This window comes from Poecilia mexicana, unplaced genomic scaffold (assembly GCF_051168715.1).
Source record: "Poecilia mexicana isolate PSO_F unplaced genomic scaffold, ASM5116871v1 scaffold_9, whole genome shotgun sequence".
NCBI lineage: Eukaryota > Metazoa > Chordata > Actinopteri > Cyprinodontiformes > Poeciliidae > Poecilia > Poecilia mexicana.
Window position 1 is genome coordinate 12,580,413 of NW_028263378.1, and position 25,282 is coordinate 12,605,694.

Here is a 25,282-nt window from a genome sequence, read left to right on the forward strand (position 1 = left end):
CAAATTTCTGAAAAAAAAAAAAACCTCCCTCCCTTCATCTCTGCCATACCCTAACTTCTTCTCCCACATCACATTCTACCGTCTTGCCTCTTTCGTTTCGAGCGTCCTCAATTGCCTTTTGCGATCACTTCTGCTGATTGATTTATAACCTTGCAACAGGCTGGTAGACGGAGGGAGGAGAAAGAGAGAGGAGGATCAAGAGAGAGGGAGCTTAGCAGGAACAGGGCTGTTGGGGTGTTTGAAGTACATGAAGGAGTAATATAAAATACACCTGGTCCATCCATGGGGCACTCACTGTTCCTAGAAACAAAAGAAGGGGAGGGGGACACAGGGGAGGAGAGTGGAGAGGGTCGGTCCGCAGGGGAGGGAGTGGGGTCTCTCCGTTTTTCCTTTCAGACTGGCTTTTATGGTGTTACTTCAAACGCTGACCTCCCACCCACCCCCCTGCTCCCTCGCTCCATTCGTCCGTCCATTTGCGCCTCCCTCCTCTTTCTCACTATTGTGTATGGCCAAGTGGACAGTAATTGGCTATTCTTTCATGAGGCTGATTTCAGCAGCCCCCCTCACCCCAACAGGAAGGGGCCCTTTAGCTGCCTCTCAGAAGTAAGTGTATATGTGTGTGTGTGCGCGTGCGTGTGTGTTGTAAAATATGCCAGACATTTAGGTATCAGGTGGTTTTAAGAAGAGGGGGGCGGTGGCTGCGCTGGCATTTTATTCACAGCAAACTCAGGAATTTAAGGTAATCTCATCATGTTCCGACACGGGATTTTATGAGACGCCAAATGGGTTTAAGAATCACCTTAGACGTGTTTAAATGATCTTTTTAATATTTCTTCAATTACAAATGCTTTAAGCTTGAGAACATTGTGTTCAAGAAACAAAAAAACAGAAGTCTATAAAGGCAGCTGTCTTGGCAAGATTTTATTTCATGACACCAAGGAGTGCTTGCCTAACTTATTCATGAGATAAAATGTGTTGTAAAAAAAAAAAAGAAAAAGAAAAAGATGAGTGGTTTCGAAAAGGTTTTCAACAGTTTACAACATCTGAGCGTATTGTGAGTGATATATAAAAGCCGCTCTACTCTCGCTAATGACTTCTGGCCCTCGGTGGCTTATAGATCAGTGTGTGTTCATTAATGATGCAGGCGTGCGCGAGTGTGTGTGTGTGTGTCAATTAGTGGGTGGAGGGGATTAGCTGTCTCCAGAGATTCCTAATTAACACAACACATGCAGGCAAAACTGTGCTTTTTTCCCCCCTCAGTTTTCCACTGAATTTCTACCTTTTTATGTGGTTATTAAAACTTTAAACTGACAGGAAGAATGCAGAAACAAGTAAGCTCAGAGAAAATAAAGACTACCTGTAAAGTGTTAGTTTTGTTTTTAGCAAATTTCTCTCACATTAGTATAACTAGTAGTAGACAGATGTCGTTTCTCTTTCTGTTTGAAGAAAAGTTAAGAAAAATCTCAGAGAAACTGGATGACAAACATGCATAATGTGCTTATTTTGCATACAAGCCCAAACATGCAGTTTTTATTTTGAAAAATTAGCTTTCATCTTTAAGCCCTCGTCTTTTGCTTCATGATTTCCAAAGCTACACAAGCCATCGCATTCAATCCTCCAGCAGCGACTCTGCACTCATAAACGGAGAGATGTGAGTTAACCTAAGACATATCAGCTTTTCTAAAAAAAAAAAAAAAAAGAAAAAAAAGTGTTTATTTGTGGAGGTCAGAGTTAAAGTGGTGTGCTTAGTTTGTGGAAAACATGGTCAGATTTTCCTCTTAACATTTGCAGCCTCAGTTTTAATTCACAGACTAAACATGAAATAAAACATGAGACTTTGGTCAATTCAAACAACTGTTTTAGTTAAACATAATTATATAGCTCAACTAAATATAATGCTTCAATATGGTGGGTAACATTTGATTGGTCAAACGGTGGTCAGTGGCAAGGTCTTCTGTCTCTGGAAGAATTTTTTTGAAAATAGATCACATAACCAGTTCTTTATGAAATAAACGCTCGTGTCCATCCATTAGTTTGGCCTTCAACAAAAATCATGATTGGTCACATGATCCTTGCGGGAAACTAACAGCAACAACCCTGGTTTATATTGGTGTGGCTGACTTTGCAATCTGCACCAATCCACCTAATCTGCTGCTACTCATCCGTTCCCTTTAAGACTGGACTTAACGTATGGCTGTCATTTTTGCAAAACACTATTCAAAGATGGTGCTTTCCAGGGCTTCTCCAGGTGTTTTTCTTGATTGAAGAATTATTCCAGTTGTCCCAAGTTTTGTCAATCGAGTGGCTCAATAGAGCCAGCAGCCTCAAATATTGCCATTACCCCTAGAAACCAGGCCATCACTTGACTAAGAAATCAGTAATGAGCAGTCTCTTGTCTACAGGCTGAACTTCGTGTTCTTTTTCTATACAGGATAAAATTGCCCTGTCTTTCAATGGACAAAACCACAGAAGGAACAACTTCTATCAATAACTGAATGTCAGTTTCAAATACATTCTACAACTGCATCATAAAAAAATGTGGTTTTATTTTCCAAGATTAAGCCACAAAAGCAGTTACTATTTTTAAATTTTCTTCATTATCATTACGTCCAGACAGAAGAAATATGTTGATCACATTAAAATATTTTGCATAATATAAACCTGGAAGGAGTTTGAACAATTTTGGGCATAGCTGTGTTTCTTTATATAAATTAGACTATTCATGAAATGCTTTGAGATAACTTTTTGTTTTGAATTTGTGGTAGATTAAAAAAACTAAATTGAATTGCTGTGGAAATATCGGGTTCGGTCCATAAGCCGGTAGTGTTCCACTGATCTGAAGGTGTATTCACTTTTCTGCAAACTCATGGTGATGTAACAATTTTTTTCTACAGTAGGTAAGGGGACAGACAATAACTTCACAGAATTACACTTTAAAATATTCAAATATTCCTTCAAGTTCTGAATGTAAGGGCTCAATGGTGGCTGCCACCCAGGAAAACACAGACACCACATCCACTTTGACCATGACCACACACACACACACACGCACACACACACACACACTATGTGATGTATACAAGCTCTTAAAAGGTTAAACACACACCAGCGGAGGACAGGACATAAACGCAGACTGTAAAAGTACAGGGCTGTCTGTCCTTTCAGACACAACACATCAACAGAGTTGGGGATAACCATGTTGTCCGACAAACAAAATTACTCTGAAGTTCAAAAAGAAAAAAAAAAAAAGAAAAAAAAAATCACAGCAACGTTTAAAGACAAACCGACAGCAGTTTGGGAAGAGAAAGGTCCTCTAAGGATAAAAAGGGGCCACATTGAAGAGGAAGAAGTAGAGCGAGCAAGGAGATAACAGACTTAATGCTGCAGAGTGCCTACCTCTTTGTAGTTCACCTTGGGTTCTGCTCTCTTCCGCTTTCTGCCCTTCGCCTGGTGAGTCCGACTGGAGAGAATCCATTTTACAACCTGCAGGAGAGACGATGGTGGGGGTGAGGAGGTGAAGGCGGGAAAAAAGATAGAAAGAACAAACGGAGTAGCCAGGGGGAAACAGTGTGATGGTGGAGGATAAAAAAAAAATGACAAAGATTAAATAAAGGTGAGAGTGGAACATCAGAAAGAGAAAAGTGGTCATTGTTCAATGGAAAAGAAAAAAAAAAGCTCTCAGACACCGAGTTCAGATACAACGCTCACAGGACGACAGAGCAGTCAGAAAGCTCATCAGAGTGCAAAGTGAACAAAAATTGACACTGCGAAAACAGCCCTGCACTCATTTGCAACTTTTCTGCACTCAACTAACATAAACAACCAGCGAAGACAAAATAAATAAAACGGAGCACAGCAGCTTTCAATTCGCAGCCGTCACGTGTTTCCAAGAAAAGGAATAAATGAATATGGTTGAATGACATAGAACAAAGAAATACCTATGAACATTTAGACCCAAATATGATAGATCTTCTTTTAAATAAAGTCACTGAAGCCATTTTGGTGCTTTAAACTTAAAATGCACAGTTTATCTTTCTTAGAAGGAAGATGAATGCGAGGATGTGAAAATATAGGCAAATTAAGAACAACATGGGAGCATTATGGGAAATCTGATAGGCAGCACAGTACAACACGCAACAGATGCACAGCGCTGTGTGCGCGCACGCGCTGCACTCCTCTCGGAGGCAGACAGAGGGAGAGACTGAAGCGGGGAGCGAATGTGGGAAAGAGAGGTAAACAAAGTGCGAAAGAGGTAGAGATAAGAGATTATATCAAAATAATGTGAAATAAAACGTGGAACAATTTTTAAAAAGCCCAGAAATTAATAAAGGAAGCCCTGAGGAGGCAAAGAAGGGGGAATTAACTTGGTAAAAGAGAAGACTGATGAAAATCAGATGATAATCATATCAAGCATGTGCAATATTTCCACTCTGAGCGCTTTTCTTGAAGACTGTCTGCCACTCCCTGAAGATGAGAAGAGAGAGAGAGAGAGAGAGAAAAGGAGAGAAGCGGAGGAGTTGTGCGCCTACCTCTGCTTTGACTTCTTCTACCAGCCTCGCCTGTGACCATACGGCGCTCCTTTCATGCAGCCACTGAACGACAGAGGAGAAGGGGAGAGCAGTGAGCCGGGGGGGCAAGTGATCGGGACGGAGAGGAATGCTTTGCAGAGGCAGAGAGAGAGACCGAGCGAAGCAGGAAGGGGAGGGAGGAGAGGTGGGAGGAAAGGGAGAGAAGGTGGGTGCGCTATCACTTGTTCCTGACGGAAACTCGCTACTTGACTCCGGAGGGAGAGACAGAAGGAAAGTGAAGGAGAGGAGAGAAAAACGGGGAGAAAAGTAGAATGGACAATTCACTTCATTCCTCGTTTCTGTTTTATTTTTTTCATCCATTCATTCATTTGTGATTACACACACACACACACACACCTACGTACAGAGAGGAGCCCTGACCAGAGCTTCTCACCTTAAGATTGCAGTGCAGTGAATTATACAGCTGCATTTCAGTACGTTTTAATCTAAGGCTGGTTTTATGGTGGCTTTCCAATCACATTTACATTCTCAGGTATGGGGTTTCCCATCGTCCCTTTGATAATACTCCATAAGTTATCTATGGATTTAGATCTGGTGATGCCACGGTCATTAAAGCAGGTATTGGCATTTTTGGTAATGCAAGCAGGCGCCAAGTTCTGCTGGAAAACCAAATCGGAGTCCCCATAAAGTCTGCTGGGAAATAGTATGAAGTGATCTCAGCTTTCCTTCTAGACAATAATACTGGGCGCTTGCAATGATGATGTTGAGAAAATAAGGGGACAAAAAGTAGTGCATGGAATCAAGGTACCTTTAAACGCTCTGATAATCAAGCTGGAAGCAGCATCTTCTGCCCATTACACACACTTCACAGATGTTCCCACACATGCCTTTGCAGCATTTTAGCTATCATAGTTACCATAGCCACACGCACACGTGCACACACACCAAGTACAGTAGTATAACTGCATGCCTGAGTACTTCATGACTTAAAAAAAACAAAAAAAAGAAAAAAACAAAGGTACTTCAGCAGCATCAGATGTACTGAGGCAGAGAGAGAGGTGTTGGAGTGGGCAGTATAGAATGTAGTGAGTGTTGAGGCAGTAAATTGGCATTGTGTAACAGGATACCACACATAGCTCTTTTGCTGTTTGGATCTCAACAACTATTCTCTGGACAAAAAGCCCTTTGTCTACATCTAACACCCTGGTCCTGTTTTTGTGGCTGTGCTGCGTTTCTCTTTTGGATCAATATTAGACGACATCTAAAGGTCTCATCTCACGTTCCTTCAGCAAACAAGGAGGCGATAAATCATGTCAACTGTTGGATTCAAAACTGTCATTTGTAGCATATCAGTTTCTAAATGAAGAGTGTATGTAGAGAACAAATAGTGGCACTGTGGCAACGTCCCTCATTTTCGGACACAATGGATGACATCATGTGTTTAACGCGTCTACACTGGTAAGATTTTGCACCTTAGCAACATAGTGGAGTGACCTGCCAGGTAGATCAAATCTACATAGAACCAATACCACTAACAAGGCACTGGTAGAGTTTTACTACTGTCCTGATGTCTATGGTTATGTGAATAATATATAACTTAAGAATGAAGATTTAAAGGTGCATCAAAAATTAACTGGTGACCTGAACCAGATGAATATGATATTGACCTTCCCTGACCTCTGGTCAGTAAGTGTGAAAGGCAAATCTTGAATATTTTTCCAATTAATGAACGTGCCATGCCTAAACCATACAACTTCCACACTCTTCAGTGTGGAAGACTCAAAGTTAGCCACCTTACTGGTCAATGTGCCATTTGATAATCAGAGGAAGCATAAAAAAAATTAAAAAAAAGAGTATAAGAAGCTACTTAAAAGGAAACTATTGAAATCAAAAGCTAAGCTGTTCTGTCAGGCTGCTACTTTTAAGCAAAACATGTAGACTAAACATATTGCAGACAAGTTGCTCTGATCATTTTCAGCTTTCATCCTCTGTAACTTAAGAGGCTGGATTTGGGAATTTGGCAACCTTTGGAAAACTCAAAGGTAAATTAGAGGTCAAGAGACTGCTCTTCAGTGTACAGATGCTCGTCTCCAACACTAAATGTCAATGCAGTAAAGTTTTTAGTCTGTTTTAATATAGAAAAAGGCTGAGTTACAGCAACTTCTCTCTCTCACACATTGAGTGATCTTGCCTCTATTTCTAATATAAATAATTAATGATCACCAATAGCCTGGAATGTTGGATTTTTTTTTAAAATAAAGTTAATTATGGATCGCAAAGAGAAACTGGAATCAACAAAAAATAAATTAAACATTATGTCATCAGCACTTTACAAAGCTTTGTAAAGACCGAGAATCGTCCACAAACTGATCAGTGAATCTCCATTCACTTTTTAGATACGGTCATTGTGACTTAAACAACAAAAAAGTTGGGAAGAGATAAAAATAAGAAGGCAGGATGTTTTCTCCTTTGAACAGAAGAAGTGACATATATTTCTGTTGTAAGTCTGAACAGCTCACTGAACCTTAAGGGCTCAAAAACAAGTGACAGGTCTGGGTTGTTTGTTTCTGAGGTTTTGAGTTGGCAGACACCCAACTGCCAGTCCCAACTGTGAGACTATCAGCACAGAAAAACATATTTTTTTATAATAGAACCCCCTTAGCATATGAGTTGAGCTGGTTGAGTTTTTGTATTATTCAATAAATAGAGTCAATGAAGAGCTGAACGATAAGTCCACAATGCAAATGTCAATGTTCATAATAATGCAATCACAAAGGACTGAATGCATGTAGTATCTGGTATGCTATTACTGCTCTGCCTCACAATAAATTTCTGGTTTGACTGTTGTGTTCATGGAACAGAAACATCCGAGTGAGGAAAATGTGGATTGATCTAAGCTGATGTTTTTCTAATGTGTAGCTCTAACCCTATAAATGTCATTGTTCTGGTTACATATCACAAATGCACACTTCATAGGCTGACAAAAAATATCTGTTTATATTTTATGTAGGTTTAATGAATCTTCTGTGATGTTTCTGCTTCTGTATTTACAGGGTTCTGAAGCATTTTTCAGAAAAAAATGAGGTTTTTTTAGAAATAATTTTTATTTCAGTTATTTTTGTTAACTTCTAATAAAAATTTTTGCATTTGACTACAAAATATTAAACAGCTTGAGTAGTTTTAGATCGTATTTTCTGCAGGTCTCATGTAATTAAACAATCAGATTCTGACTTTTGGATAGTGGTAAAGTATTCTGCTCCTGTTTTTGTGACATCTGGTCTGGCTTAGATCTTGTGCATTTTAAAATCTAGACTCCTAAATAGGAATGACATATCCTAGTCTAGAAATCTGGGAAATTTGGTATCTTTTGCATGTTTTGATGTCAAAACATGCCAAAAAATAAAAAAAATAAAAGGAGCAGAGAGTTAATATTTTTATATCCAACCTAACTCGTTATTTCAGATTTTCTATAATGTCCACACTTTGACAAATCGTTGAGTTTTGGCTGCTGCATTTCTTTTTGAGTACAGAAAGAAATCCAGCATGTATTTATTTATTTTTAGAAAGGTTTGCATTACTTCTGGAAACTCCAACCTAAGACAAATCCTATGTAAGATTTGAATCATGAAAAGATATAGCTCTATAATATTTTGGGGCTGTCTTTTCATAGGGGCAGTGAACAAAAGAATGAAACAAACCAAAACCAATAAAAAAAACAAGAAAGTATGTCATTGTTTAATGTAAACCAAGTAAGCCACAAGGCAAAAGAGACATCTTCAATTTAGTCTATGGCCTGCTACCAGCCATGGACCAAAAGTGTTAAAATGATCCAATCAAAGGTCCAGACTTCAATCTAATTGAGAATCTGTTGCAAGTTTTGAAACTTAGTTCACAGATCCTCTCTATCCAATTTGACTGAACATGAGCTTCTTTGCAAGACAGAATGGGCAGAAATGTCCTTTTCCAGATGTGCACAGCTGGGAGAGACAAACCCCAAATGACTTTCCATAAATAAAATGTAATAATTGTTTTATTTAATAATTGTTTTTTCTGACTTTCATATAAAAATGTCTTTTTCATTTTACATTCACAACTATTCATGTTTGTGATTGTTATGAGAACAAATATGAAACTGTTCACAAGAGTATGAGCACTTTTGCAAGATAAAACATGCAACAATAATCAAAACATATTAATTAATAATTATTTAGATTTAAAAAATTGGAGAAAAATATATCAGAATGAAAGTTTTGGCACATCAAGGCTGGCCTATGTTCAGCCATCGTATCTGAGACTACTTCTATCCCCCTCCAAAGGGAGTGCTTACTCATCTAAACTAAAATATCTAAAATAGGCTCTCTCTCATTCCCCATCCCTTTTTCCAGGATTGGTGTGTGTCATTGTTTATTATTAGGCCAAACCATTTCCTGCCTCTTTTTTTTTTTCCAGACCAGATTGTGGAGCAACACAAGGGAGTCTGCGGCGATAAAGAGCGAGACAACCCGGGAAAGATTTTTTTTTTTTAAATGTGTTTGTGTGTCGTGTACACAATGGACAAGTGCTCGCATTTGTAAGAGGTTTTAATCGATCTGGCTGATCTACTTAGCCAGTGACTGGCACATCAAAACAAAAATAAATAAATAAACAAGCGAGCCTGTGCAGAAGCACTCAACCCTTATCCAATCAGGTAGGAGAAAACAGAAGTCCCCTCCACAGTGTCCTTCCCACCCTCAGAGGCCCCTGAAAGGCTCTAGTTACATCAGCACGTAATCTAGAAGGTGAATGTTCCCAGACAGCCATGCAAAAAAAAAAAGAAAAAAAGGACAAAACACAGACACAAAATTTGCACGTACGCTGTGTGGTAATTAAGATCAGTTACCATAGAAATAGGAGAATTGAAGAAGCCGTTAAAGTGGATTGATCGTGTGGGTGTGTATTTGTAATCCAATAATCTATGACTGGGGGTATTTTTCCCAGCTAGAGGCCAGTGGAGGAGCTGTGTTGCTCAGATAAAATAACAATCTATAACTTACAATTACATAGATTTCATTTTTTAGCCTTTTTTTTTTTGTCTCGCATATGTGTTTCAGGTGATCCAATACATTTTAAAATCTGATAAAGGAAACCTGAGGAAACTGAATGCTGTTTTTAAATAATTATTTTATCTATTAAGGGAAAGAAAGCTATCCAAATCACAACAACTTGACCCTTTATGAGAAGTAATTGGTCACTAAACATAATAATAATAAATGGTAGCGAATCACTCAGTAATTGATGGCTGAACACCCTCCTTTAGAATTTATAAATAGATAAATATAAATAGATAAATAATTTATAAATAAATTAATTGACATAGTGATCTAGATATTTATCTTTCTACATAAATATCCATATATATTTTTTTTTCCAGTTCCCAGGAAAAGCTGTTAGCAGGAAAGCAATCATCATCAAGCAGTTGTTCAATCCCTTCTGGCAAACAGTCACACCACATTTAAGCTGGAGTATTTATCCAGTTATTTACATCTAATAGGGGGCATCATTTTGATTATGAGAGTTGTATTACACAGATGTTTAGAGATGTTCAAAAGATATCCTCCAGTGTTATGTCTTTCCTTATCTGGTGGTACAGCATGTTTGCACCAACAGTACTAAAGAAGTAAGACCAAAAAAGAAGAAAAAAAAAAAAAAAGAAATCACTGATTTAAAATGAAGAACTACAATTTTTGGGAAACTGTCTTTAAAGTCCTGCCAGTTCTGCTGTGGCACATAAAGGTTAATACAATAAATTCTCAGAGCAGAAGCCTCAGTTAGAAATTTACACTTTCATTCATTAAAAAGGCAGATTGCAAAAGAGACTTCTCATACCTCTGGAATTCCCGGTCGATCAAGCCAGTCGGCGTAAATAGCACTGAGGGTGAGGCCCTTTCTGGAACACAATGGCACAAGTGTTAGTTTTATTCCTATTATTACAGTGATGATTGTTATTGCCCAAGAAACCCTTTTAAAAAACACGTCTCTGGGAAAAAGCTGGAAGGGTTCTGGCGGGCTTGAGTTTGGGCCAACACCTTAAACAAAAAAAATCATGGACACACCCGTCTTCCTATACAAGATAGAGTAAACAGACATGTACAGACAATGAATAGGATTTAGACATATGCATGTCATGCAGACAAACATTTGTATGAAAAAGTGTAGCTGCGTCTATGAGACAAAGTGTATGTTTAGTGGATGAAAACCGTCTCGGACAGAACCGCCACAGTGACCGAAGCAACATGCAAAGACAAATGTGTGTGCAAACAAACATTCCACAAGCAGTCAGCAGTAGGTATGCAAACTCTGAAGCACACGCAGAGTAGAAGAGTAACCATACGGCATACCCTTCACCACACTATTAATCTTTCTGGCTGTGTTTAAAAAAAAAAAAAAAAGTCTCCACTCTCTCGCACTGAAGCTTTTACTGTGTGCCGTGAGATTCAGTCCATTAAAGAGGCCATTTTTTTTAAATGAAATGTTCTCATTTCCATCTTTATTTTTACAGCTATGCTCCCCTAACAGAGGCTCAATTACTGGCTTTATACATTTGCCAAATATATTCCAATAGGACCTTCCTCAAAATAGTATTTTTTTTTTACTGTTTACTCAGAATTACAGAATTAGACATTAAATAGTGCTTCAATATTAATTTAAAGAGGTGGTTTTTAAAAAATAATCTTCTCTTTTTTTGTGTTAATTTTCAGTTTAGCTACTTGAAAATCCCGTCTCCCAGATTCAAATTTAAACTGCAGTAAGGTTCATTAAATGTCAGTTATGCTGTGTGAATTTATGCAAAAAGTAATACTAGCAAGCAAAACCGAAAGCATGTCAGTGAGGGTTGTAAATATGTCTAAACAGGGACAAGGGGTCAACAGACAAATCAGTCACGCCACAGTTAGTGTGGCTAAAAATAAATTAAGCTCACAGGCACTTAGTAGGGACCAGGCTTTACTCTTTGCTCACTGACATCGGCTGAGTTTTATTTTGTAATTTTTAGTTATTTTGCTAACAATACAGACTAATGATAATGTTTGGTAATTTACATGGTGGATATAATATTTTAGATCCTGAAAGCACACTAAAGTCTGACACAAATAAATTATATTCAAAATGTTCCTTGTTTTTTCAATTCCAAGAATAATTTTAAAACAAATTCCAGATACATTTTTCTCACATTAACTTGACGTGTCTTTTTTTGTGCCTTAGTTGTACGACACAAGGTGTCCATTTTGGACCGCTACATTACCATGGTGCAGATAAACTGTGAGGATTAATACACAGACTGACGATGTGTAGAAAGACGAGACTTTCAGCTGTTTCCATTCACTGCAGCTACAATATTTCTCTACGCATTTCCTAAACCCCTCAGTTGCATCTTTAGCACCAAGAAAAAAAAGGAACACTGGCAAATGCTCATCAATGGCAATGCTGGCTAAAACTGGATCAGAAAATAGAACAACTATCTAAAGGCTATGGCAAATAACAGGTAGTAGGCTTGACAAAAACCACTTTTATTTCCACAGATGTGGTGTCAGACTGTTTGGCCTCCCAGCCACTGCCTCAAAGAAAACATTTCCCCTGACTTCATCCTCCTTACCAGAGAAGTCAGAAGATAAGTCCTCCCCTTAAAAACCCACATTCCAGGAAGAGAATTTGTTATCACTACTTTGTTCTTGGGTAGGCGCTGTGTTAATCATTGATGCCAGAGTTTGGTGTCCTGTATGTAACATCATGACTCTAGCAATTTTCCTTGGAATTACCAGCTGCTTTGTGGTAATTTCCCCCCTTATTTCCTCCTCTAACTGATATGGACAATTAGTCTAAGCACAGCTGAGAAGGAAAAGTTATATAAAAAAGTTATAATATATGGCTTTTAATGATCATTAGCAAATCCATATTCAGATGTACAATGAACATAAAATGTTACAATCTGCACAAACATCACAGGCTTTACTAGAAAAGCCTTAGGTTTTGGCAAGATGAATTGGTTCATAATAGAAGTATTGAGACATAAGCTTTTGGTCTCACGGGAGCATTTAAGGCTCAAATTTACCCATATTTCATGTACCTGAGGGGCAACTTTATTGCGGTTTCCAGATTATTATTTGGCAATTAACAGAGAAATGAGTTTACATAGGATGGAGATCTCAGGAAAAAGCTATCTTTTGTATAGATTTGCGTAATCCTATATTGATTATGTCTTGATTACTTTATCCACTAATGTATGAACATGCAAAAGGCAGCCATGACTCTCAACAAACCGGTACTTTGATCCTAAATCCTTCTTGTCTTTTTGTGTTGTTTACAGACAGAGGGATCACATCCAAATATTGACTGTGCCCAACTCTCTCTGTCTAATTCAATCAATTACTGGCTGGTCCAGCAGCACGCTCCACCTGACAGAGAAGGCAAGACGACAAGATTCACGGCAGACAAAAGGTGAGGCAAAAACAGAGCTTGCAACAGAAAGTTTGAAGGTTGGGAGAGCTAATGTGAAATACAGACCGAGAAACGGGAAGATGCAGGAAGAGGTTAATGAGGCAATCAGAAAAGATGGTGAATTGAATGATAAAGCAGAGAGACAGAGAGAAAATGAGAGAGGAGGAGAGCAGGAGGAGCAGTTATCCTTTTACACTTCAATTAATATGAGAGTGGATGAGACTGTTCAGTTAGCCAGATTGGTGTTTGAAGCTTTATTAGACTGATTGTTTCCACACCAGGACCTCCACAGAGAGTAAATCAACAGAAGCCTGCCTATTTCACATTAAGCTATCATCATCATCCAAGACTAAAATGCTTAAGCTACTTTTGGGGAGAAAAAAAAGAAAAGATTATTAAAGGTTTCTGCTATTTGACTGGAATGGAAATCCCCTACTTTAACGCAGGGGAATGGATTCAGAGGTTCATATAATTCATGAATTAAACAGTAATTGCTGCCACTTACATACCTCTCCAAGTGTGGGAAGGTAATCAGGAACATTTGCAGGAAATCCTGTTAAGGGGGAAAAAAAAAAAAAAAAAAAAAAAAAAAACACGATGAGAAGAAATGGGGAGGCATAAAGTGAGATGTGGGAGGAAGAGTGTAAGAGACAGCAAGGCATACCTGATGTTAAGTCAAGTGTGCAAGGTCAGACCATGTTTATGTTACATCCATTATTTAGTGAGAAGATTCAATCTGCCACTGCAGATGCAGGAGCCAGGTGGAATGAATCACATGCATACACGCGCACACGTACAGACTCCCAGGTGTTATTGTTCAGGTGCTGGTGTCAGCAGGATAAACGTCTGCATATCTGCTCATACACGGAGCTGAACGCTGAACATTAAAATTGGTCTTCAATTGGCTGCACAACTTGAAATGCTATCTTAAATATAGAATGACATTATTTCTCTCATTTTAAGTGTTTTTATTAGCATTTTCAAGCGTGGTAAGGTTATAATGAAAGGTGCTGTAATACAAAAGTTGTGTCAGCAGGCAGCAATAATGTTGGCATCATAACTCTAAAGAAAATTCTAAGCTTCTCCCAAAGTAATTGCATCTTGAGTTTTCTCTGACACCAATTACCATTTTCTCAGTCATTCATATAAACAAAGTCAGTGGAAATACTCATGGCAAAAAGTGAGAGATGTGAAAACGACACCTGAAAATGACTCATATTGTGGTTTCTTTATAACCATATGTAGTATGATTTCTAGACTATTGAGTGCACCTGAATATAAGCTGCAACCACTAATATTGAAAAATTAAAAAAAGACATATATATGCCACATCAAAGCATTGGTCCATTTTGCATATGGAAAAATTTGAGATATTTTCATGGGTTTTTTTTTTCCATCTGTCTTAATGTAGTTTAACAGTGACAATGGCATCACTTGTTGAAATAGAATAGGGTTTTTGACTGAAATCCAACATAGCATGCATACGCAAATTTTTTATTCTTTTTTTTTTTATTCCTTTTTTATTGTTTTAACCAATGGGAGGTGTTAAAGCAAAATCACAATTTTGCCAAGCATCAATACTAGCAGACAAAAATATTCCTCTAAAAGAACTTCAGTCTCACCTGAGACAAAACAAGTTGTCCATGGTATTTCTTCACAAATAATCTGAAGAAGTCAATTAAGTGCTGGTCCCCAACTTCACTGGCCAAGAACCTGAGAAGGAAGTAGCCCTAGGCAGGGAACAAAACATGATCCATCACAGAAACACAAATAAATTCAACGGCGGGTCCAAGCACACTGGAGCTTTTTGGCAGGACAATTGAAAGGACAATCTAGAATCACTCTTATCATTTAATATGCCAACGCTGCAGTTCCAGTACTTTATATATTTTTCCTCTGTATAACTCTGGTTCTATTTTCTTATTTCCTTCCTGTCTTTAATACATTAGTCTCTTACCTTGAGATAGTGGACTTGCATGAATGTTTTGTCGAGGTTAAGAGCGTGTTTGATTGTGGAGGAGCCAGAGTCGCTGACTTGACCAGTTCTGTCCATGTTCGGTCTACAGGAAAACAAACAAGTAAAAGTATAAACAAAATCACACAAAACTTTTACAAACTTTCAACTCCCCTTAAGGAGACATTGATATACATGTTCTGATTAACAATGAACTGGAGTTGCATTGTTACACACTGTCACACAATTGCTACATTGTTTATTCAAGCTACACATTTTTAGATTTTCACCCATATTTTCTATTTGTTTGCTTTTTATGTAGAGATTTGGCCATCTTTGATGAAAAATTGGTTATGAGGATTCTGGCAAAGAACCTTATCTTAAAGGCCATGTGTTTGAGCATAGTTCTAGAAATATTTGTGATAAATAGCTTGTGTTTGCATCTCAGATGTGATAGTTGTTTGAATTGAACCATTTGAATGTATGGCTTTAACATCACTAGCAGTCATTGAGTAGTGGGAAGAAAAACAGTGCACGAACAAAATAGAAGATAAAGACAAAGACTCTATGGACAGAAAGTCCATATTACACTAATATTAGTGACATTTCAGAAGCAGGAAAACGACAGTTTCTACATATCAAGACTTCACTGTCAGCATCACTAAATCCACCCAGTCAGGCAATCTCTCACTTGTGAACGAAGAGATTGCTCAGTTGCCATGCATCGCCTGAGGCAGGCAGAAACTCAAGCTTCAGATTTATAATGGAGTACTATAGACTTTATATGACCTCACAATGCTGCACTTGGACTTTACTACCTATGAGTCACGATGCAAACATATAACACTTCCACAAATAAAGCACCCCTGACTACCAGAACTCTGCATTTAGCATTTTATGTCACCTAAGCACAAATCATGCCTTAAACCTCCATAAACACACCAACAAACACACATAAAACCAATAAAGAAACGGGCAAACAAAGCCCTGACATGGGACGGCGTGCAGTGATAGCTTCAGTTAGCTGGCATCGATCAGGATGAGCAGATTAACTCCGTGTGCCAATAGGAGGGCCTTGAAGGATCACCCTCCCACCGAGTCGATACAGCAGGCGCCTGGCCCAGCGATCAATACCCCCTTCATCACTGCCTAGCACCTTTCTACGGGAGCGCTTCATGACTAGACCAGGCGGACGTATGCACAAAAAACAGATGAGCAGTGAGATCGACCACGCAAACCAGAGATTCAGATAAACCAGGTATGGCTTCGGGTGTGAGGAATGAGTCAACAGTCAAACTTTTCATCCGTCTCTCCCACACGATGAGCAGAAGAGTGGGGTACGGGTGGAGATGAAGTAGATTGCGGCGGCTGGCAGAAGGAGCAAGTGGTGAGGGAGAAATCGAGGACAGGAGAGAGACAGGAATGTTTGGTTTGTTAAACAGACTGAGAGAGGAAGTCATCAGCTTCCTGGAATTTCTAAATTTGACTGGACACTTGCAACAGCTTTCATCGTGCATCCGAGGATGTATTTCTATTCAAGATGAGACTTTGGGGAAATTGCGCCAAAGTTTGCATTAATATTCTCAGCCTGAGGTGAACTGAATTACCTTAAAATATGAAGGAACCACTTGAGTGTTTTATTATTTTACTTGCCAACAAATAAGAGGTATATCTTAGTATCCTGTATTGTGATGAAAGTAAGTATATTTTGGTAATAGGTTCAAAAAGGGAAACTGATATTTTATGCAGATTTATGACAAACATATTTCAGGTAATTTCTGTTCATTTTGATTATTAAAGCCTACAGCTAAAGAAAACTCCAAAGTAAATTTCTCAGAAATTACAAAATAAAATAATTTTAATTCAGAAATTTGATGTTATGACTATAATATGCAATCATGGGGAAGACTGCTGACTGCAGACGTCTACAAGGAGGGTGAGCCACAGAACGGCACTGTTAAAGAAGCTGACTGTTTTATTTGGAAAGTTTATTGGGGGAAAAAAAAAAGAGTGTGGTAGAAAAGGTGCAGGAGCAACCATGAAAACCACAGCGTTGAGAGGATTGTGAAGCAAAACTCATTTGAGAGTTTGGAGGTTTGGACTGCAGCTGGACTCGGAGCTTGAAGAACAGCCGCATAGAAACTCCTGAGTTGCAAACAAAGACAGGATGGTCATACCTGGGCTGAGGAGAAAAGGAATTAGGTAGATTACAGTTCATTTCAAACTTAAGATCCCAGAGACCAAAGGAAAAAGGGAGAAGCACAGAATCAAAGTTTCATGAGGTTCAGTGTGAAATATCCTCAGTCTGTGATGGTTTGGGGATCTACGTAATCACCTGGTGTTAGTTCACTGTGTTTAGTTGAAAGTCACCATAGCCGTCTGCCTTGGTTTACAAGCTTAACAAGATGCCAATTTAAATTACCAGCAGGACTTTATGTCTTTGTGTCAATAATTCTGTATTAAAAGTCTTTTTTTTCCCTTTTTTTTTTTACCAACATGCAATAATCACCATAAATTAACATGAAATCTCACATCTCTTTGACAAATCTATAAATGGGCTTCATTGTTTGAATTGAATAACTGAAATAAAATCACCTTTAAGATGATTCCAATTTGTCAAGACGCACTTGTATTTTTTTTTTACTTCCTCTCAGATCTGTTCAGTTCTCAGCTCTAAGTGTCCATATCAGTCTGTTAGTGATGATAAGATAACATAGGCTCAGTTATAGACAACAGGGGATCCTTTATCCATGGGCGAATGTGTGTGTGTGTGTGTGTGCGTGTGTGTGTGTGTGCGTTTGTTTGTAATACCTTGTGGGGACGATTTTCCTGACATATGCTACGTTGTGGGGACCAGTCGCTCCTCGTGGGGACCTGAGCCTGGTCCCCACGAGGGGAAACCCTGTTTTTGGGTCAGGGGTCAGAGTTAGGGCTAAGGTATGAATTGAGTTTTGGTTAGGGTTAGGGTTAGGTATGTGATGGTTAGGGTTAGGAAAAGGGTAAAGGTAAGGTTTAGGCTGTAGAAATGAGTAGAAATGAATGGAAGTCAATGGAAAGTCCCCACAAAGATAGCAAAACAAACGTGTGTGTGTGTGTGTGTGTATATCTGTGTGCCAGTCAGAGAAAAAAGATGGACTTTGGCTAAAGAAATAAAAGCAGTGACAGGACATGTATTTCTCGAGAAAACAGCTCCACTGTGTGTGCATGTTACACAGGAGAAAATTGTTGATCCGTCACTGGTGGATAACACATATTGACTTCATAGACCTGTAAATCCCTCACTTTCTGCCTCTTTTTAACACGTAGGATTAGATAAAGCTTCAGGTTGAAAAAACCAATCGCTGCGTTGAACAACCCACAATCCATCAATGCATTTCTGAATAAACAGGGCTCATATCTGACTTGTAGTGTGTGTGTGCAAAAGGGGAAGGCTGTTCTGTGCATTTGTTGTTCTGCATGCACCTGGGTGGGGCCGAGTTTGGGGAAGGAGAGAACGAGCGAGAAAGGAAATCGGGAGCTATTACTGACAGAACCTAATGTCAAACGCACACACTCGCACACAAACACAAAGAGGTTTATAGCTCCGCGAGCCATATCCTGACAAATTACACTGGGTTGACTGTGGAAACCGGATAAGGTAGAGCAGCGCTTCTAGCAGCCCAGTAAATCAGCAGGGAGAATGGCGTCTGGCCCGGGCTGCCCTAAATATAACTCATCTGAAATGGTCTGATAAACACTGGCCACTGGGGCCCCTGCTGGATCATAGGCTGTCGATTGTGACCTACTGAACTTGAAAAGAACAACCTGCCATCTAGCTTTTGTCTGTTTTCCTGGTGAGCTTAGAGGATGATGCTCTTCATCTCTGTCTACGCCGATCGGCCATATCAGTATGATCATTAGAAGTCAAAGCAACGCTGCTCATCTGGTGTTTTTTTCTGCAAAATAAATAAATAAATAAATAATCCTTTGTCTGTTTTACATGGGTGGTACTCTGACATGAAACATTTTTCACAGAGTAATTACAACTCCTCACACTATGGCAACACTCCCCCTATTGTTCGACAAAGGAGAGAATAATATTTCATGTACATCCACAAGCGCAAGGCAGAACTTATTACCGTTATCCGATCCATCAGACAGAGTCTGCAATGTGTTAGTTATCCTATAAATCTTTAATTAAAATGGCAAAATGTATTCCTGGGATGTTAATGTCCTTCTAATGTCTTTATGATTCTAATGAGGAGTTCCTGGAAGGAACCCAATGTAATTTGGTCGCAATTATTGGGATAATGATTACATCCACAGTAAATATTCGGAGATTTCTCTTTCAATATCCAAACTGTTCTTTTTACGTGAACAAAATAATGTACGAATGTGAGCACATGTTGCATTCTCAACTGACCTGCAGACTGTAAAGCAATTACTGTCTGCTCAATCTGACAGCTGATTTACAAAATGCTAAATAGGTTTAGCATTTTGTTCATGTTACTAGGACCTCATGGTGGTGTAATTTTCAAGGACAGCTCATGGAAATAAAAGAAAAGTTACTGGACGTCGCTGAAGAATGTGTGACAAAAATAACAGACACTACAAGACTACAAGAGAACCCAGCACTGCTCATTTCTGGAGCAGTGCTGGGTGCACTGGTGCAGTGGTTCCCAATCCTGGTCTTAAAGTAACCCTGCCCTGCATGTTTTAGGTGTCTCCTAGCTTCCAAACACCTGACTTAAATGAATGGGTGGTTAATAGGCTTCTGTAGCATTTGGTGTCTGCAGAGGAAGTCATACAATCATTTGAATCAGGTGTGTTGGGACAGAGACACATCTAAAACATGCAGGTCAGGGGTACTTGAGGACCAAGTTTGGAAACCACTGCACTAGTGAAACTACAGAGGCCATCTCCAAACTGTTCTGACAGTCAGAAGCATAAACGTTTCCAAAATTTCTTGGTATCATGAAGCAATAACATCTAGTTTCACTGGAACCAAGGGGCCAAGATTAACTCCTGAAAAACCCCCTACATTACACCAAACATTACACTTTAGACAACACAGTCAGGTCATTGCTGTCCTCTTGGAAACTGCCAAACCTAGAGCGACTCATCAAACTAACCAAAAGAAGTATGATTTGCCACTTCAGAGAACGCATTCACACTGCTCCGGACTGTATTGGTAGCAACTGCATCTGGTACTTTGCATTAAATTTGGTTATGGAAGGTTTAAATAGAGCTGCTCAGCCATGTAAACTTACTCCATGATGCTCCATATAAAGTTTGAAGGTCTGTTGCCTTTGACTACGAGGAAACTGGCACTATTAACCTCCACTGACCCTGCTCTATGATTTTATGTGGTCTAACACATCATGACTAAGTTGCTGTTATTGTTTCTAATTTGTTATAATATCAATAAAACTTGACTGAGGAAGCAGGAATTAAATTTTTATGACTGGACTTATTACACTGTCATAGTACCACACCAGAATTCAATGAGCTCCTAAGAGGGACTTGTTTAATTTAACAAATGTTTGTAAAAGCAGTATGGATGCCTAGGTCGTAGATTTTAAACATTTGTGGCCATCGAAGTGGGTTTTTTTTTTATTATTGTGAAACAACGTTATGCTCACAGATATTGACAGACTATAGCATAAGTCTTTACTTCCAATCCTGGAGGGCTGGTGTCCTGCAACTTTTAGATGCGTGTTTGCTTCCACACATCTACGTCAGATGGGCAGGAAGAAAGAAACATTCCTTGAAGCTGCTGACTGTATCAATCCGCCAGATCAGACGTAACTCAACAGTTCAATCTAACTCTGCCAAGAACAATTTGGGCTCTTTAGAGAGCTATGCAGAAGTATCAAAGATGGTAAGCCCCTCTACTTTCCTTACTAGTCATTTGAAAATGATCCCAGCAAATCTCTCATGTACGCTGCAACTTAGACATTCCATATATACCACAGAATGCACACACACACACACATATATATATATATATATATATATATATATCAACCCAATATACATCAACCCAATAATATGACTTAATGTAATGCAACACAATACAGTTGGCCTGTCTGCAGTGATGAACATTTCCACATTAGAATGTTGAATGTGCAGCTACTGTATAAAACTGTGGCAAATTATAGACATGACAAATATTTCACACTGAACTTGATGTTTTACAAAATGTGCTTTGTTTCTGTATCTTTAAACCAATTATGAAACAACGTACCCGGAAAGATAAGAAGCTGTGTGACAGCAACTTAAGTCACAATGATTTAATACTGCAGGAAACGAAAAACCTAATCCAACTTAATCATATGTCTGCCTTGTAGAGGAACACCCTTGTAGGCAGACAGAGGGAGATTTTAATTGCATATTTAGTTGTTTTACTGAAACATCGTTTACCTTTGAAGATTATACCAGTAGCATACTTTAGACATGAACTGCGGGCTAGAAATTTGCAAACATGGCTGTGACATTTCCTATTAAGTAAATGTCATGTTAGGCTCCATAACTTTACCTAATCAGTTCCCAATACTGACTCCCAACTTGCTCAAACTGTAAGTGTCTGGTCTATATACACCAGCTTACCTACTGGTTTTCTATTGCTAAGCAAAATAACAAAAGACAAATATTTCAAATGTTGTTTTTTTTTACAGGTTTGAGCATTTATCTCAGAAAGCAAATCTCCAATTGTTCAATGAATGTGAAAGAATGTTGCTGGAGGATAGCATATGGTGCCCTCCAATATTACTGGCAACTCTGATAAATAGGTGTGCAATAACTTTTAAAATATGAGTTTTACTGAGATATGATGTTCCAAAAACATGAGCTTTGGGGGTGTTTTTAGGTCTTACCATCCTGCTCACCGTGACTAGAAAGATAAATCCCATCTATCACAGATTTTGTTATTTAACATTTTATAAATAATGGTTATGATTGTAGATATGGAAATGTTTAAATGAGAAGATATTCTCTTGTTAGTCATTTACCGACTTGCAAAGGTCAACGTGCATCTGCCTCACTAAAATAGTCGATTTTCTCTTGCCTTTCCGATTTAAGAGTGGTTAGAGATAATTGATAATAAAAATGTTTCCAGTTGCTTACAGTAAAACAAATTTGAATTACAGTGGCATTAGTTTTATATGAAACTGAATTCATTAAATAAATTAATATATTAAATAATGTATTAAAGATGTGTGGGATTATGCTGTTGCATTAAAACAAGTAATTCTTTTGACACTGTTCAGCTTGAATTGTTGTTTATAAAGTGTTTTCTAATTAAGATGGTATTATGTGGTATTCATATGAAGGCTTTTTCAAAATTCTTTACTAGGGGTGCTAATTATTTTGCGATTGTGTATTTCTACGCACTACAAGCTGTCCTCTGAAACCCTTCATGACACGGTACTTAGCTGTCATATAAGTCACTGAATCTTATAATAATTTAGGAATGAAAAAAGCTTCTGATTTCAACAGCGTCCGCTTTGATTGACGTAAACCTTTTATAAGTAAAATAATTATTAAAAAATTGCCCATGCACTTTTCACTGTTCAGAGACAGTTAATTTGATTTCTGGTCAAGGTCATTGTATTGTATGATGACAACATTTCTAATTAAGGTGATACAGCCAGAAGTAAGCTTCACAGAAAGGTGCAATGAAATCAATAATACGCAATCTGTTACACTTTCTACTGCTTCTTACAAGCATGAATATCAATACTTCATTATAAATACAAGAGCTCCCTCCATCTCCAAGGTTTTTTATTCAACATCTAAAATGTTCATATGTGTATTTATAGATATTTAAAAAGTTAACTCTTGGAAGGGGGTTTTCACAGCTGTAATGCCCGATGACAATTTCCTTCCACTCAGGATAAAAACAAACAGGGTGTGGGTCCCACATTGTCAGAATGAGATGAGGAGTTAGTGCATGCCTGGTGTCTTCAATGTGTTGAGTTTTCTGAGACATGATGGTGCACCACACCTCAATATGTTTTCTTGCCACACCTGTTCCCCTGGAATGCATACAGTTTATACTTAGACACACACACACACACGCACAAAATACAGAAAACAGACTCGTTTTCTCTATTTCTGTACCATTACACATTACTCGTGTCTGTCGTCAAGTAAATGTACATCTCAAAAAATAAAAGCACATAAGCTTTTATTTTGTACTAATATTTCCTAATTCCTTCACAAAGCAGCAGACCAGCGATAAATAGAGGTACACACCGAAGAATTTGAAGTTCTTCATTTGAGTTCTGCAACTCATCTGAAAGTCGCCTCCACCTCAACAACGCCTTCAGGTCAAATTGCTCTGCAGTCTGTCGTGAAGAGAGCTGCAGAGAAAATGGAGAGAATAAAGAACATGTCAGATGTTGGCAAATATTAAGATTCCCCCTCCAAAAAAAACCCCACATAAACGTCAGATATTTACCAGACTGAAATGTTTCCAATACTGCGTAAAGTATCGGAGACATTAAAAAAGTGTTTATCGGTCAGAATTATTTCACAAGGCCAAATTTATTTAGCATACTGAGCAATAGGATTAAGAAGGGAACAAGAGACGAAAAGAAAAACATTGCAATCAGAATGTGCATGCGAAGATTAAAACTGAAGTTCACGGGAAATGTGCTCCCTGTTTTTTTTGGACTGTTTTCTAAAATATATATTTTTGAGGGGTTGTTGCTGTCCAACTCTGTACGTATTATGTTAGATGGTTTATTTTGTAGTTGGATTTGGAAATCTCCTCCTCCTCCATGTTGCTTGGCTAGCTCCTTTGACTTTCAGCCATTTCAGCACTTTGGTCCCTTCTTTTACACACCATCTCCCTGTGACATAGCTGATAAGTGTTTTCATTGTGGTATATTCAAGATGCTTTTAAACCACAAATGTGAAAAGAAATCCATGATGAAAGCATCTGTTTTTCCAAAATCAACTGCAAATGAGACTGAAGTTGTTATAAAATTGAAAAATCTCTGCAAGAATTTGCCCTACTCTGCTTAGTAAGTGAGAAAGAACATGTATTGATAAAATGAGGTAATATGACACCTATAGCTACTAAAGAGGGGATAATAACTGCTTGCAGCCTCTCTTCAGCATCCTACTTTAAAAAATCTGACAGATGAATTTATTACTAGATTAAAAAAAAAAAACACACCTTCAAAAGTATGTGAAAATTGAGAATAAAATTGAAACAAAAGAACATATTTATGATTAGGAATAAGTACTTGTTGTGCTTGGGCCCATATAATGTCCTCCAGGAAAGTAGCAAAGCCTTCACTGATCCATTCCTCTGTCCAGTCTCTGGCTCCAATAACCAGGCCAAACCAGGAGTGGGCAATCTCGTGGCAAATCCTGGATCCACTCAGAGTCAGTCTGTTCAGTCCAGAACCAGGACATTCCTTGCACAACACACTCTGGGACAGGAAAATTATATGGGGGCTGCAGAACACAAGGGACATGAAATCTGAGAATTAAATGTGTCAAGATCGAGGACATTAAGGAAGTAAGAGAAAAAAGCAAGCCAAACAAAATTACTGGTTAAGGAAAAACACGGCACAAAGGCAGATAAGGACATAATGACGCGTCCTCCAAGCGTCTTTGAGCTACTCTTCCACACCTAGGATTACAGTAAATTAAGTCTTTGCACGTCATGCAAGACAAATCCACGTGTGTGTTCCAACAAGAACAGAAGCCGCCCATTCTTTACACAATCCTCTACATTATATTTAGAAATGGTCAGCTTACTCATCAGGCGTTCATGCCAAAGCTAACTGCTTTCTACGAGCTGATTTTGCCAATGTACTCTGGGCAGCTTTAGTTTTGATTGTTTGACACTACAGGGTGTATTTAAAGTGGTTTTCAATTTCACCTACTGCCTTCATGCACCCTAAAAAGGCACTGCACTTAAAATATTTACCTTGAAAAACATGTCATGTCTGCATGCAAAGAAGACTAGTCAGATAACAGAGTCATAAAGATCGGTTTCACTGAGTAACCTGGTGAAAAGGAGTTAGAAACTGCAACAATGCATTAGAGAGAAATGATTGCCTTTTCCATTGAACTACGTAAGTTTTAATAAATGTTAAACATTAGTGTGCTTTGTCAAATAAACCAATAAATAGTATAATTTTATGGATTTTTATATGATTGTGTAACAGATATAAAAGTTTTCAAAATGTTTTACAAAATCAAATCTAAGAATTATGGCCTCCCCATCTGTTTAACAACATTATTTTACAGTATGGAACTCTGTGGCAATTAGAAACAGAGTAGTGCGGAAAGTCTCTACCAGATTTGTGCATCTACAGACATAAATATG

The 25,282-nt window shown here is 38.3% G+C and overlaps 1 protein-coding gene across 1 annotated transcript in view; it reads right to left on the reverse strand.

Annotated features, from left to right (window-relative positions):
- Window positions 1-25,282, reverse strand: part of aopep (aminopeptidase O (putative)) — a 93,607-nt gene that overhangs the window by 39,645 nt on the left and 28,680 nt on the right. The window contains exons 7-14 of the mRNA XM_014987164.2: window positions 24,189-24,402; window positions 23,191-23,297; window positions 14,959-15,061; window positions 14,624-14,731; window positions 13,511-13,554; window positions 10,395-10,455; window positions 4,530-4,592; window positions 3,397-3,483 (exon numbers count right to left, since the gene is read on the reverse strand). Coding sequence (XP_014842650.2) covers window positions 3,397-3,483; window positions 4,530-4,592; window positions 10,395-10,455; window positions 13,511-13,554; window positions 14,624-14,731; window positions 14,959-15,061; window positions 23,191-23,297; window positions 24,189-24,402 — 787 coding nt within the window. The remainder of the gene's footprint in view (window positions 1-3,396; window positions 3,484-4,529; window positions 4,593-10,394; window positions 10,456-13,510; window positions 13,555-14,623; window positions 14,732-14,958; window positions 15,062-23,190; window positions 23,298-24,188; window positions 24,403-25,282) is intronic.